Source organism: Armigeres subalbatus, chromosome 2 (assembly GCF_024139115.2).
Source record: "Armigeres subalbatus isolate Guangzhou_Male chromosome 2, GZ_Asu_2, whole genome shotgun sequence".
NCBI classification, from domain to species: Eukaryota; Metazoa; Arthropoda; class Insecta; order Diptera; family Culicidae; genus Armigeres; species Armigeres subalbatus.
In genome coordinates this window covers 221618371-221632805 of record NC_085140.1, presented here as the reverse complement: position 1 = coordinate 221632805, position 14435 = coordinate 221618371, and the positions used below count along the sequence as shown (strand labels likewise).

Below are 14435 nucleotides of genomic sequence, written 5' to 3'. Positions count from 1 at the left end.
TTTTTTTTAGGTGTTTTACATTTGTTTCCATGTAAAAACGTGCCATATACAGTTTTTTCAGCTAAATAATCGATTCAAACCAGTAAATATTGCGAAAAATACTTTTCGAAAGAAATTTTTGGTGGTCTCACAACATTTTTTTCGTAAATTACTTAAGCAATTGCTCCAGGATTTTTTTCTCAAGGTCACCCAGAAATTGCTTTATCCATTTAATCAAAAATTTCTTCAGGAATTGCATCGGAAATTCATCCAGGTATTTCTTTGCAAATTCCTCCATGGATTCCATCGGAAAATACTCCGGAAATGATTTCAAAAACTCCTTCGAAGAGAGAATTCTAAGAATTGCTTAAGAATTTCCCTCCCTCGGAACTTCCTCCAAGATTCCATTTGAAAATGTCTTTGCAAAAACTTTAGAAAACATCTCAAGGAATTGTTCCGGAAATTTCTTTAGAGATGCATCTAGCGATTCCTTTACGCATTTCTTTGGAAATTCCTTCAGGAGCTTCTTCGGAAATTTCTTGAGAAAATCTCTCGGAAATACCTTTGTAAAATACTTTGCAAATTTCTTCAGATATTCTTCTGAAATTTATTTCGGAAATTTCATTAGGAATTTCTTGAATTTTAAAAAGAACGTCTTCGGCCAGAGGTCGTACAGACTGAATACTTAACACCTAGCATGAGACAACGGACATGACACATAACACCCATTGGACCAGTGGAGAATTTTTCGATTATGAAAAGTTTCCTTCATGCCGGGGTGGGAATCGAACCCGTTATCCGCACGGCCACGAAGCCCATAAAAATTTTGCTTCGCATATTTTTTTAGAGAAATCTAAGAAAACTTCTTAAGGAATTGATCCGGAAATTTCTTCGGGAATTCCTTCAGAACTTCTTACGAAAATTCATTCAGGAAATGTGTTAATGCAACAGTATGAGATTGCTGGCTTCACAACGTTAGGTATATGGCTGTTATGCATAAGGACGTTAGGCTTACTGCCTTCTTTATGTCGAGGGGTGTTTTTGGGGCATTTTATGCTTTACATCCTTTATACCTAAAGTACTTGTACCTGACACGGGGTATACCCGAGATTATCATTGTCGCTCCCGTTGCGTGACCAACATCTAGTTTGCTTGGGCCTAGCAGCCAAGGTACTGGTACAACTATAAGTGTCAATCTTATGTAGGTGATGAAACCAAACATGCACTGCAACATGATGGACAACAAATGGCCAAGTTGTAGCCTATTTAGATTACGCCATTTATGATCATAAATATCATGATCGGTACTGCAATTTCTCATTTTCAATTAGAGATGTCAAGCGATGTTTACATATCTGCCCTTTCAATATTTATGATTCAATAGGATTTAATATAAGGATAAACTCCGTGACAGGGCATGAAAGTGTGCAAAGTAGAATTAATGGCCCGTTTACATATTCGCTAGTTCTAGCGAACTAGCGCGATATTAGCACAATGTAAACAGGAATTGTCCTCGCTAATAAGCGTTTACATTATGCTAATTTCATGCTAGTATTGTCGGATAGTGTATTGTCCGCAAGAACTAGCTCATATGGAATATGATTAATTTATCGACTAGTCTCTATTCTTCGCATATATAATAAAATATTAAAATAATATAGAAATATTAATTTAAAAAGAATGCACAACATCCTTTCATGCGAAATTCATCAAAGAACCCACGATTCTTTTATTTGGTCGCTTAAAATAGAGAAACGCGTTTTGTTCTCTGTCCTATGATGATCACGACCTTTTACGGTACTGATCATGATAAAGAATAACCTGATACCAATCCCCATACATTCAATTTTATTTCTCCACTTTAACATCATGTTATGTCGTATAACATACATGTATATTATTACGATAAATGGCGTAATCTGAATAGGATATTAAGCTTATTTAAGCATATTTTGGCAGAATAATTTTAATGGTTACAGCTTCTTAAGTTTATTATATATAAGAGATAGAGACTCGGCATGTTCAGCAAAGTTGCTCGTATTAACATTTGCGACAAGTTTGCGGGAGACACTCTGTGTCTATCTCATTCTGGAAGAAACATAATTTTCTCAATTCACTTTTAGGGGGATTAATCATCAATCTGTTTTTATCGAAAAATGCGCTCCTAAATATCTTGAAGCTTTCCAAAATCAACACTTTTCGAGTTTTTCGATCGTGAAAATGACAAAATGAAACACTGTGCAGCACCAATAGCGTTCTATTACTTATGTCTTCACAATAAATACATTCGAAAAATGCTTCGGGTATTCTTTCGAAATTCATTGGGATTTTTAAGGAACTCATTCAGAAGACTCTTGAGGAAAACTTTGGAGAACACCTGGGGGAGTTGTTCCGGATATTCCTACGAAAATTTCTTTAGAGATTCCTTCCAGGTATTTCTTGCAAAATGCCTCCAGTAGCATCTTCGGAAACTCTTTCGGACATTCCAAGAGAATTTATTGTAGTAACTCTTCCAAAAATTTCTTTGGAATGTTCACAAAAATTTCTTCGGGAATTTATTCAGCAATTCTTTGCTTTGAGGAATTCTTTGAGAATTATTTTATTAATTTGTTCGAGAAAACTTTTAGAAATTCTTTTGGAAAATCCATTTGGGATTTCTTCGGGTATTCTGTCGAAAATTCCTTTAGCAAAAATCCTTCACAAATCCCTTTACATTTTTTTTCGAAAAATCTCTCTAGGTTCCCTTTCGGGAATTTCTAGAAGAATCCTTTCGGAAATTTGTCGGAAATTCCTTTTGAAATTCTTCCGGGAATTCTTTCGGGTACTTATCTTGGAAATTCCTCCAGAAATAATTTGGAAAATTGTGCTTATAATTCTTATGGGCACTCTTTTAGTAATTTCCTTAGAAAATTGATCCAGCGAACAAACAAAGAAAAATTAAATTATTAACCAACTATTTTCCCTACCTCTCCTTTTCAAGCGCGAATTCAAGTCAATTATTTAGGTAGAAAATTCACGCTTATTTCTTTTATTAGTACGCGGAATGCTATTTATTAAGATGTAACTATTGTGTACTAATTTTTGACTAATTAAAATATCCGTAGTTATAATTGAACAAAAATACACCAAACCAGCGTATGTAAGATTTTCTCACGGCTCTTTATGAGACCTCAAAAAATGCAAGCGTATTTTACAGGCATCTTAAGGAAGTCTTGAAAAAATGTATGGCCTTATACAAAATTTGTATTAGAATCTAGCATTTTCGTATAAACTTAGTTTTAATCAGATTTTGATATGTTCTTACTGCATATACATACGAATCCCACCAAATATGGGACTAACATTCGTAGGACGGCAGCATATAGAACTGCTCAATCCAAAATTAGACTTAGGGAGTGAGTGCTAGTAATGGACCCCGTGCGTATAATGGACCCCCTGAACAAAAACCAAAAGTTAACGCTGGAATCAACGATTTCCTGCAAATTTCCATTAGATAACGTTGCTTCACATATCAGGGTAGTTGTTCCATGCAATTGTTTTGGCTTGGGATACTAAAATTAAGCTATATTAACTAATTTGTAAAAGTAAATACGTTAGAATCAAATGGTGGCCCCCCTATTGGTGGTGGTACGTATGTAAACAAACTCTATGTTGCGTATTATGGTCCCGGGGGTGGCCATTATAGGCAATCTACATTAGTTAAAAAAAATATTTTAGTAGTAAAAATGAATGTTTTAACAAGTTTTATGTACGAAACGCATTGCTGATAACTGTTACTAGTCATCTGGTGCTACAAAATGGCAAAATGTCATGAGTCTGACTCTAGCGAAGCGATTGAATTAAATTTCCGCCCTTAAGGGGTTCATTACTAGCACTCACTCCCTATCTGCGCAAAATTTCCAACACTGAGATAATTAAAAGATTTACAAATTCTTAAATTTACTTTCGTTGCACAAGTGGAAGAAGGAAGCACATGTTGTATGGAACAAAACCTTTATTCGAACTACAATACAACAAGTCAGATCGAATCGTTTTAAAAGATTCCGATCAGATCGCGTTTGGAATTTGTATGGAAATTAGGATAGTAAAAGATACATTTTTGAGTCTCTTGAGATTTCAAAATATCGTTGGTACAAGCACGACTTCAAAGAAAAAGTTGAAACGTTGTTTTTTTTTAACTTTTTGTTTTTGTTTTCCTGGAAACACGCGTGAGCTTCCAATGAATGGATATTTGACTGAGGATTTCTATCGAAAGCATTCATCTTATTGAGTTAATGTGTTACTAGGAGCAATGTAGAATTATCTCTTCAAATTATAAACATATACTGAGGGAGACATAGCCTCCCCTTCAAATTATACACAATTTTTATCCTATCATCGTACGTAGCTGTTTTTCTTTATTATAAAAAATGGCTCTTTGGTGCAAGTTATCATGTCCCTTTTTATTTAAGAAACCCTGATTTTAATTTTATTTTTCAAGAAAATCGATGGCAGCAAATTGATTGGCGAAGAAAACGTATGCACTTCCATGAGCTAAAATTGGACGAAAAATATATAAGCCGACAGTAAACTCATTTTCTAATTCCATGAGGTAGATTCAAGATCAAGGTTATAACCGTATTTTCTAAAATGGTGTCAAAAAAGTTTATAATTAAGGGCCTGTTCCAACGCTTTTTTTTTTAATTTTATCCGCTTTTTTACAGAAATTTAGGTTTAAATATTTGTGTTGAAATTAGACAGAAGCCGACAGTAAACTCATTTTCTAATTCCATGAGGTAGATTCAAGATCAAGGTTATAACCGTATTTTCTAAAATGGTGTCAAAAAAGTTTATAATTAAGGGCCTGTTCCAACGCTTTTTTTTTTAATTTTATCCGCTTTTTTACAGAAATTTAGGTTTAAATATTTGTGTTGAAATTAGACAGAAGTGTAACTTTAAAATTTTAACAAACAATCCAAAAATAATATGCTATCTCAAATATCTCAAGTCTATCGAATTAGACCAAAAAGATCGGAAATCAGAGTGTATGTTTTGAGGTTTTAAGGAGCACGCTGTTGTTTCCTTCTTATCCGTTTCTGCATATATTTAGTCAAGCTAACAAACAAGCAAGCAATTAGTTTCATTCTATTTGCTTTTCTCGAAACAAGATTAACAATCACTAACAATTATAACAGATAACTATAATTTTTTAGTATTTAAATTTATGCTTGGAACACTAACATGGAATTTCGATTTCAACTGCTGTTGCTAGTTTTGAATTCCACAGATGCACAACTAATCTGGCATATTTTCGTTGTTGCTCTGCTGACATCGAATATACTCTTGTATTTTGAAACTTATTATGCAAAGAAATCAATATTTTAATATTTTCAGCAGTGGCATGAGTGATAACGATGTCGAAGATCCCACGCTAAACGGTAAGAAGATCGACTAAGCTTAACAATTTATAAGTTTTATTGAATAGCAATAATAAGTTCATTTGACAAACAGCAACCTAAAGTGGACCCATGTAGGCAATAAAATAAAATCTATATTTAAATCGTAGGGAAAAGATACATTTGGGCAGCACCCCTATACCGGCACCTCTACAACCTGTAATGTAATTTTGTTGTCAATTGTCATTAGTAAAAAATTGGTTTTAATACTTCCGAATAACAAAAGTTGGAAACGGGAAAAAGGGGGTGCTGTCCTAATACTTCTTTTATCAAATCGAAAACATTACTATCTGGTCGGAGTTCTGCCAAATCGCATCAAGCTCCAAACAAAATTACTCAATTTTCCATGTTTCTTCCGACCATCTATACAACGATATAATATATGCTTGATTATAAAAGCTGAATATCCAAGAAAAGAATTAGTTATAGACTGGTAAAGATAACACTAAAAGTATATTCAATTACATGTTTTTCAAATTTATCTTCTATTCGATGGAAAACTGTCGGTTTTTTAATTTGGCCAGGGTTCTGGGGGTGATTCAAGTATGACGTCCCTTACTTAGTCCCTATCTTAGACACCCTTCAGACCCCCCCCCTAAAACTGTGTACGTCACATTTAAACGGCCTCCTGCTAAACTGCACCAAGCGACTTTTTAACTGACGGAAATGATTTCATGTTAATTCAAACGTACATTTGTTGTAAGATATTCTCAGTTAATGGCGTTGAGCGATGCCCTATGCGATTTGTGATCAGCAAAAGGCGCTTGGTGCAATTTGGCAGAGCCCTGATCATTTATTACAATAGGGCACTGCACGGACGAATCTCTTTCTCTTTCTTTCGTCATGAAATTAGACATTTACTGGCCTTGTTGTTTTCTAATTTCTTTGCAGTGAGAAAGAGACAGGGCACTGCACGGACTGCTTTGTCTCTTTCTCGCAGCAAAGAAATTAGAAAAAAACAAGACGAGGAACTGTCAGAATGTATGAAGAACGAAAGAGAAAGAGATTTTTCTATTACTATCATTAGTTGAACACTGAGAAGCAATTCTACCCGGGCAGAAGCCATGAACAGTATAACAAAACATGATATGGATTTGATTGATACATTTAAACGGCCTACTGCTAAACTGCACCAAGCGACTTTTTAACTGACGGAAATGATTTCATGTTAATTCAAACGTACATTTGTTGTAAGATATTCTCAGTTAATGGCGTTGAGCGATGCCCTATGCGATTTGTGATCAGCAAAAAAGGCGCTTGGTGCAATTTGGCAGAGCCCTGGTCATTTATTACAATAGGGCACTGCACGGACGAATCTCTTTCTCTTTCTTTCGTCATGAAATTAGACATTTACTGGCCTTGTTGTTTTCTAATTTCTTTGCAGTGAGAAAGAGACAGGGCACTGCACGGACTGCTTTGTCTCTTTCTCGCAGCAAAGAAATTAGAAAACAACAAGACCAGTAAATGTCAAAATGTATGAAGAACGAAAGAGAAAGAGATTTTTCTATTACTATCATTAGTTGAACACTGAGAAGCAATTCTACCCGGGCAGAAGCCATGAACAGTATAACAAAACATGATATGGATTTGATTGATATAAGAGATAAAAGAACAGGCAACAATATCAAAAATTTGCACTGAAATATCATTTAAATATCAAGATATGCTATGGATAAGAACAAACTAATGGCACTTGATGTCGATCACTTATTACAAATAACATATCTTGATATCCTCATGATATTTTAGTGCAAAATATTGATATTGTCGTCTGATCTTTTATCTCTTATATCAATCATGTCCATATCTCATTTTGCTATCTTATCAACATTTGATATTATTGAGCTATTTTCGTCTACTCGGGTAGTAAGCCATTATTGCCCCTGACGTTTTCCATGCGATTGTCGGAGAAATGGGAAATATTTGGGTAAACATATTGTCGAATTGATGTGTATGCCAACAAAAGCAATTCTCGTTCTAATTAGTAAAAAAAAGTAATTGAACTGACAATCGAATGGCAGTGTTGTGACGGTTTTTCTCTGGCTCGAAATAAACTCTTTTAAAAGCAGTGATCATTTTGCACAGCTTCAAAGCTACAATATATTTTCCGTTCATAATTATTAAACTAATGATATTATATAATTAACTTACAATCTAGTTTGAGTTCAATATTCCAGCAACCGATTCCATCACAACTCTAAACTTGTCCAAGCTCAATTTATTGCTTCCGTGTGGAAGTATAAGGCATAACCACACATTTATTTGCCAGTGTTGCCAGCTTCACAAAACCAATCAATTATTCTCAACACTCCCACCCGTGAAACTATACTGTAGTAACAATCTGGTTCATTATGTACTTCCATCAAATTTAGCTTATTACCATTTGAATGAAATATGAACGAAATATGTCGCCAAATAGTACCTCATGGATCAAAAACAAAAACAAAAACAAAACGGTATTGCTTGAATTCGTATAATCTATCATGCTTTCTATTGCCCGCCAGACCCATTCACAAACTTGAAATTGATATTGTTTCATTTTTCTCTTGTGCGACTGCATCAAGACTGATGTCACGCTTATTGGTATTACTGCTATCACTTCATCACTACTGTTCCGTAAATTTAGCACGGAATGCAGACTCATTTTTTTAGCAGCTGGATCCTAATGTTCATTCAGCCGCGCCAGTCTTGTTCGTATTCCTGTTTGCTTCGTAACGCTAGGTAGACACCTTTACGTGGTGTGTTACGGGGTACGATACCTTCCTCATTATCCAACTCCGTGGTACTTATGAGGGTGTCGCTAAGTCGATGGCCTCTCGTTAAGTAAGTACTACATCAACACTTCCTTCCTCTCCCTAGTTACGGTGAAGATGGGCGTGGCCAGGAGTAGTAATCCTCATGCTTTTGTTATTTTTGTTTAGGACTGTCCAATCTACGCATTACACCGTAACAATGCTAATGTTCATTTAGCCATGGCCAGAGTCTATTATATAGAGTTGCGCAAAGAGTGAAGCCAAATCTACCTATTGAACTGTCAAACCGTCTACCTATCGAGCAAAGTAAACAAATGCTTGTTGGTGAGGCGGAAGTATTGTTATCGCCTAATGATTATTATGGCGAATTAAAACGCATGAATTGAAATGTATTAGATTTGATCTAGAAACAGCTTAAAAAACATCAATACATTCCCCAATAAAGTAGCAACAAGAAACTCACGTGTTTGCACTCTGTGGGTGACTAGGTTATCGAATTAAAAAGCTTTAGAAGTGAAGTCACTTGAAGGGTTGAACAAAAGTGAAAATTGGCAACAGAATAACAAGAGCATCATTCAGAATAAGTGTAAGAAGATCCTTTTCGCGTAACGCTATATAATAGACTCTGGCCATGACTTGCGTTGCTTATCTAGTAATGCGAGCTTTTCAATACAATACAAATCCTTTTGCATGGGCAGTTAGATTCTTTAAAGAATGTTGTGACGGTTTTTCTCTGGCTCGAAATAAACTCTTATGAAAGCAGTGATCATTTTGCACAGTTTTAAAGCTAGAATATATTTTCCGTTAATAATTATTAAACTAATGATATTTATATAATTAACTTACAATCTAGTTTGAATTTAATATTCCAGCAACTGATTCCATCACAACTCTAAACTTGTCCAAGCTCAATTTATTGCTTCCGTGTGGAAGTATATGGCAAAACCACACATTTAATTGCCAGTGTTGCCAGTTTTACGAAACCTATCAACTATTCTCAACAGGCAGCATTTGCTGCTTTAAATTAAATAGACAGAAATTACTCAAATCCCAGGATTCAATCAAGATCGAATAAACGAATTAACGAGCAGCTCTGTTCTAAGAGAACTTGCTGTACTTGTCAAAAATATACCGATCGTTCAGTAAAACCCAAAGCGTAAATTCAATCAAATGTGTAAAGCAGGCAAGAAAACGCGTTGCAAAACTGCCAATATTGCATGAACGACCTTTTCTCCTTCTCACTTTATAGAAATAAGAAAACAACAAGGTCACTAACTGTCAAAATTGACATTTACTGAAGGACGAAAGAAAAAGAAATTATATTTTAGATTTTTATGACTTTTAGAATTTTACTGATGATTTTGGATTGAGAAAATATTCTGTGAAACCGTCAGAGATTATATTAAACAAAATTACTGAAAGAATGAAGCAAATCCATGCAGTTGTTTTCTAGTTATGTGGATACGAACACAATCCAATTTTTCACTGGAGAAGCCATAGTACAGCCATAATAATTGTAAGGTCATTTCCACTGGTCGACAGTCTATTCCAAGTTTTGACATTAGATCAAAAGATTTGGTCTATTATGTCAAAATTATAAAGATCCCACCATATCAATAGTTAAATTTCAAATTCTTCAAAACAAATAATAATTAATTAATGATTTTGAGTGTATTACTTCTACGTGAAGTTAAACGATTTACAATGATATGGAAATGCTAATATCATCTTCCAAACTCAGACGTACATGTTCATGATAGAATTAGAGGCGAAAGTATAGAATTGATAGTTCCGTTAGGATACGGCAGGCATGAAGAATGTTTTTTTATATTTCAAATCGACTTCTATGAAAAACATTCTTCATGCCTGCCGTATCCCAACGGAACTATCAATTCTATACTTTCGCCTCTAATTCTATCATGAACATGTACGTCTGAGTTTGGAAAATAATAATTGTCCAGTTAGAATTTGTTCATAAAATCATAATACTAGAAGATGCACTTGTGCAACACGCGCTATTCCATTCCCCGGCCATCACTTAGTCACGTTCTCAACCTGATGATTTAGTTTTTCTTACATCAAGAGAAGCTTCAGATTCTAAATCATGCACAAAACCAGCGTATTTATCCGACATCCTTATTTCCGAATATTGGAAAAGCAAATAACAAATATATGACAAAAATAAACTATTTAAATGTAAATATATGTATCTATATATTTTTATTCAGACTACCTAAAGGAAACACATTAACAACAAGCACATCCGTTACATCCACAAAATCCACGACCACTGTACTTAACGACGATGTTGAGTCAAATTCATCTTCTTCGATACGTAGAAGAAACAGACTCAACTTCAATAACATGTTGATGCTCATGGTAGATGATAAAACTAAAGAGAAATATTGTTACGATAGTGTAGATGAAGGATCAGAGGGATCGGTAATGACTTCGAAAACTTCCTCAACTAATGATACATGTGATGGTTTCAAGAGCATGCACAGCGCCAAGAATAAATTAGATCAAAAAATCCCACTTTCAAACATAAGATCACTAAATCAACAAAACTTAGTCAAGTACCAACACTTTGTTAGACAAAATGCCTTCCACAACAGTCCGCAAAATGTAAGAAAAGAGCTTGCCCCTTCAACTACGACCGAGGAAACCCACGAGTCTTCAACAACGTTTACTCATTTGCCAAGACAACAATCGAAAGCGAAAAGTACTGATACGGAAGATTCATCTTTGTTGTGTGATAGTACGTCTGACACTACTGTAATGGAGCTCACCGCAAGTTCGCAAGACCCCAGATCAATTTCCCTTGAGTTAACTGATCCATCACTGTCTGAAGGATGCTGGACGAAAGCTTCGCGAGCTGAAGAGTGGAGTATCCAAGCAAATAGAAATAATCAACGATTTTCTCACTGTGGAAGAGGTTAGGTATTGAATAATTAATGTACGTTATAAATGGCATTATCAATGTATATCTGTTAGCTGTTCGATGTGCGGTAGAATATTGAACAAATGTTGTATTTTTTTTAGATGAATTCAGATTCAGCCTGAAGCGAAATGACGAAAGCCCTATGTTTGTTTACTGCATTTAACTAACGAAGATTCTAGCATGGATGTGTAATACATGAATATTCGCTTTACTTATTCATTTCATTCTTTCGTCACAAATTGTACTTAAAGATAACCAAATTATTTTCAAATACCAATCCGTTTAAAGTGTAAGAAGAGTACGGTTGACGTTTCTACCATGGAGCTGATTGTTCGTTTATTTATTTAGCTGAATCAACAATTTGACGCCACAATACTTGATTTGCGGCCACATCCCTTCATCCTTGATTGCGCCCCACGATCGCTAAGACACTAAGACACGCTAAGATCTGCCCAGCATTTTGGAGCGGGTGTTATTGCAGTTTCTCCTGGAGCTTAGAAGACCCAACTTTCTCATTGGTATTCGTTTTTCACGACATATGTAGCCAACGTAGCAAGGACCCTATCTTTTATAACACTACTACCAATGGGAGCTCTGTTGCGCACGGTTTCACTCACCAGCATATATTTTGCCTTAGACTCATTCACCGCGTTTATTATAATATTATAATCGCTGTCATCACCACTTAAGCAGAGTGATAGCTAAAAAATCAAAATTTGAATAAATTTACTGTACTGCCCACAAATGCATAACAGTCCCATGTAAATAGGAAATCAAGCCAACATGCTCTGTTGAATAATTAACTATTTTGTGCTTTAGGGTGGCTCAAAAAACACATTTTCAAATTTCTTGATGGGCCGCCCTCTTATTCGGTTTTATTTGATGCCCTGATGCTCCGGACCAAATTTCAGCCAAATCGGTCAACGTTTGGGTGGTGCTAAGCCCGTTGTATGTTTATGTGAAAAAATGTATGCAGAAACATCCAAAAACAATGATTTCTCGCTTAACTTTTCAAAAGGTCCTAAGTAACATTTTTTTCATTAATAAATTTGAATAGCACAATCAACAGAACAGCATGAAAGCTTTTGATTGCAGTACTCAAATTAATTCATGAAAAAAATGTTACTTAGGTCCTTTTGAAAAGTTAAGCGAGATTTGCGGTTGGACGGCACAATTTATGATCAAGAACCATGATACTCATTCAGTTCTTGCAGAATTAAATACAGAATGTTATGCTGAAAACCGCGAGACGATTGAAGTTTATTAGGCAAAGATATCAGCATTTTACTGGAGTGTTGTAGGGGTGAATTTATTTCTTTTCAAAGGTAAAAGAAAAGAAATTTGCTCAAACCACTTCAGAGAAATGCTAATAACTTAGCCGGGCAAACTCTAATCTTCTCGCTAATTTCTGCATAACATTCTGTATGAAATTCTTCAATATCTGAACTGCAATTCACTGTTTTTGGACGCTTCTGCATACATTTTTGCATATAAATTTCTAACGAGTTTAGCACCGCCCAAACGTTGACCAATTTGACTGAAATTTTGTCCAGAGCATCAGAGCATCAAATAGAACCGAACAAAAGGGCGGCCCATAAAAAAAATGATAAAAGTTTTTGCCATACTAATTTGAGCCACCACCTTATGACTTCCAAGAATAGAAGTTTGACGATAAAACTAACTTTTCCTCAAGTGGACCCATCAATGTCGGACATCCTTTTATCAAATATTTTTTTTTAAATAAATGAACTAATAGAGTAAGCCAGCCAAATTATGAAAAACATTGTTAATTCAACTCCTGAATCTACACATGGTGAAAATCGGTGCAACAGAAAAAAAACGTAACCTTAAAATATGAGTTGTACCCAGGGTTGTTAATCGATAAATTATCGTCGTTAAATTAACGCCAACTTCGATAACGATACCGGTTGTACGATGATGCTTCGTTGACGATAAAGTGAGCGTTGAATCAACGTTATCGTTATCGATTATTCGTTGATTTATCGATAATTATCGAGTTAACTGTAACAGGTACTACAGTTAAAAGTACAAATATTCAGTAGTTGTGTTGGCAACATCTATTTTAAATATTGTGTCGCTCTAGGGTCTGTCCATATACCACGTGCACAGGTTTTGGTCAGTTTTAGATACCCGCCTCTCCCAGCGTGGACATCCGCTCATATAAATTTTACAAAAATTGTATGGATCGTGGACATTTGCCATACATCTCCTCCCCCTAAACTGTCCACGTGGAATGCGCATCAGTTTTCGTTCGAAAGTGCGTTCGAACGTAAACAAGAGTAAGGATGAATGTCTATACTTAATGTTTAATCTACCATTATTAACAAAACTTCTATTTGAAGGTCCGGAGCATCCAGTAATATCATTATTGATTATTTTATGACTCACAGTGTAGACCAATCTCCTTAACCTAACCGAATCATATTGAATAGGTGACAAGGATAACCCACCAATATACTGAGAGTCTATTTACTAGGTACTGTTGCTCTATGCCTTTAATGTAGCACAACAGATCGATGCATCAAATAAATTTCTAGTAGTACTTAGATATATTATATTGACGAGGAATTCCGATTCCAGCTGAATATTCTTGACAAAGGAAAGTCATTATGTGCTCTCAGTAAATCCGCCTGGGTAGTGCAAATTTCCGCTATCTTTTTATCGGAACACCTATGCTGCATAGTGGAAAAAAATCACTTAACCACCAACAGAACACCTCCTTTCCCTTCGTTTCATAGAGTAGCAGGCATTAAGCAATAATTCTAGAGTGCCCGCTTCAATTAACTCTGGTCAACCAGCTGCAAACAATTTGTTCCATTCTCGGCTTCTGTCAAAATTTTACACCAACTTTGTTTGCGTAATCTAGTAACCCCATTATCGCAAAATTATCGAGTTAACTTACGTTAAATTATCGAACTCCGATAATAATTCAGTTGATTCATCGTTATCGTAGCAACCGATAACGTTGATCACAATCAACTTTATCGGCGATAACGATAAATCAACGATTAACAACCCTGGTTGTACCTATTGATATGGAACAGAGTGTATTTTATGCCGCCATGAAATCTCTGATTGTTGGGTCCTGGTATTCACATTCAGTAAAGGTCTGGTCCATTGTTTCACTAATTTATTCACTACATGCGACAGAAGATGATGTACCCCACAGCTGATCCGTTTGAAAACTACTAGGGAAATACCAGTGAATAAAAAAAGAACGAAAGAAAATCATGTGAGGAACTACCGTTGCGTTTTCCAACGAATGTTGGAAATCACTGTTTAGGTCTGAGTTGTTCATTAGAAAAG

At 35.3% G+C, this 14435-nt stretch overlaps 3 protein-coding genes across 5 annotated transcripts in view; 1 reads left to right on the top strand and 2 right to left on the bottom strand.

Annotated features, from left to right (window-relative positions):
• Nucleotides 1-14435, bottom strand: part of LOC134211708 (plexin-B) — a 177741-nt gene that overhangs the window by 91836 nt on the left and 71470 nt on the right. The gene's annotated exons all lie outside the window — the stretch shown is intronic.
• LOC134211710 (mitochondrial glutamate carrier 1-like) overlaps nt 1-14435 on the bottom strand; it is a 153129-nt gene that overhangs the window by 112147 nt on the left and 26547 nt on the right. The window lies entirely within an intron of this gene.
• LOC134211707 (muscle calcium channel subunit alpha-1) overlaps nt 1-14435 on the top strand; it is a 67703-nt gene that overhangs the window by 48642 nt on the left and 4626 nt on the right. Inside the window, exon 24 of the mRNA XM_062688854.1 lies at nt 5353-5396. Within this exon, the coding sequence (XP_062544838.1) occupies nt 5353-5396 (44 nt within the window). The remainder of the gene's footprint in view (nt 1-5352; nt 5397-14435) is intronic.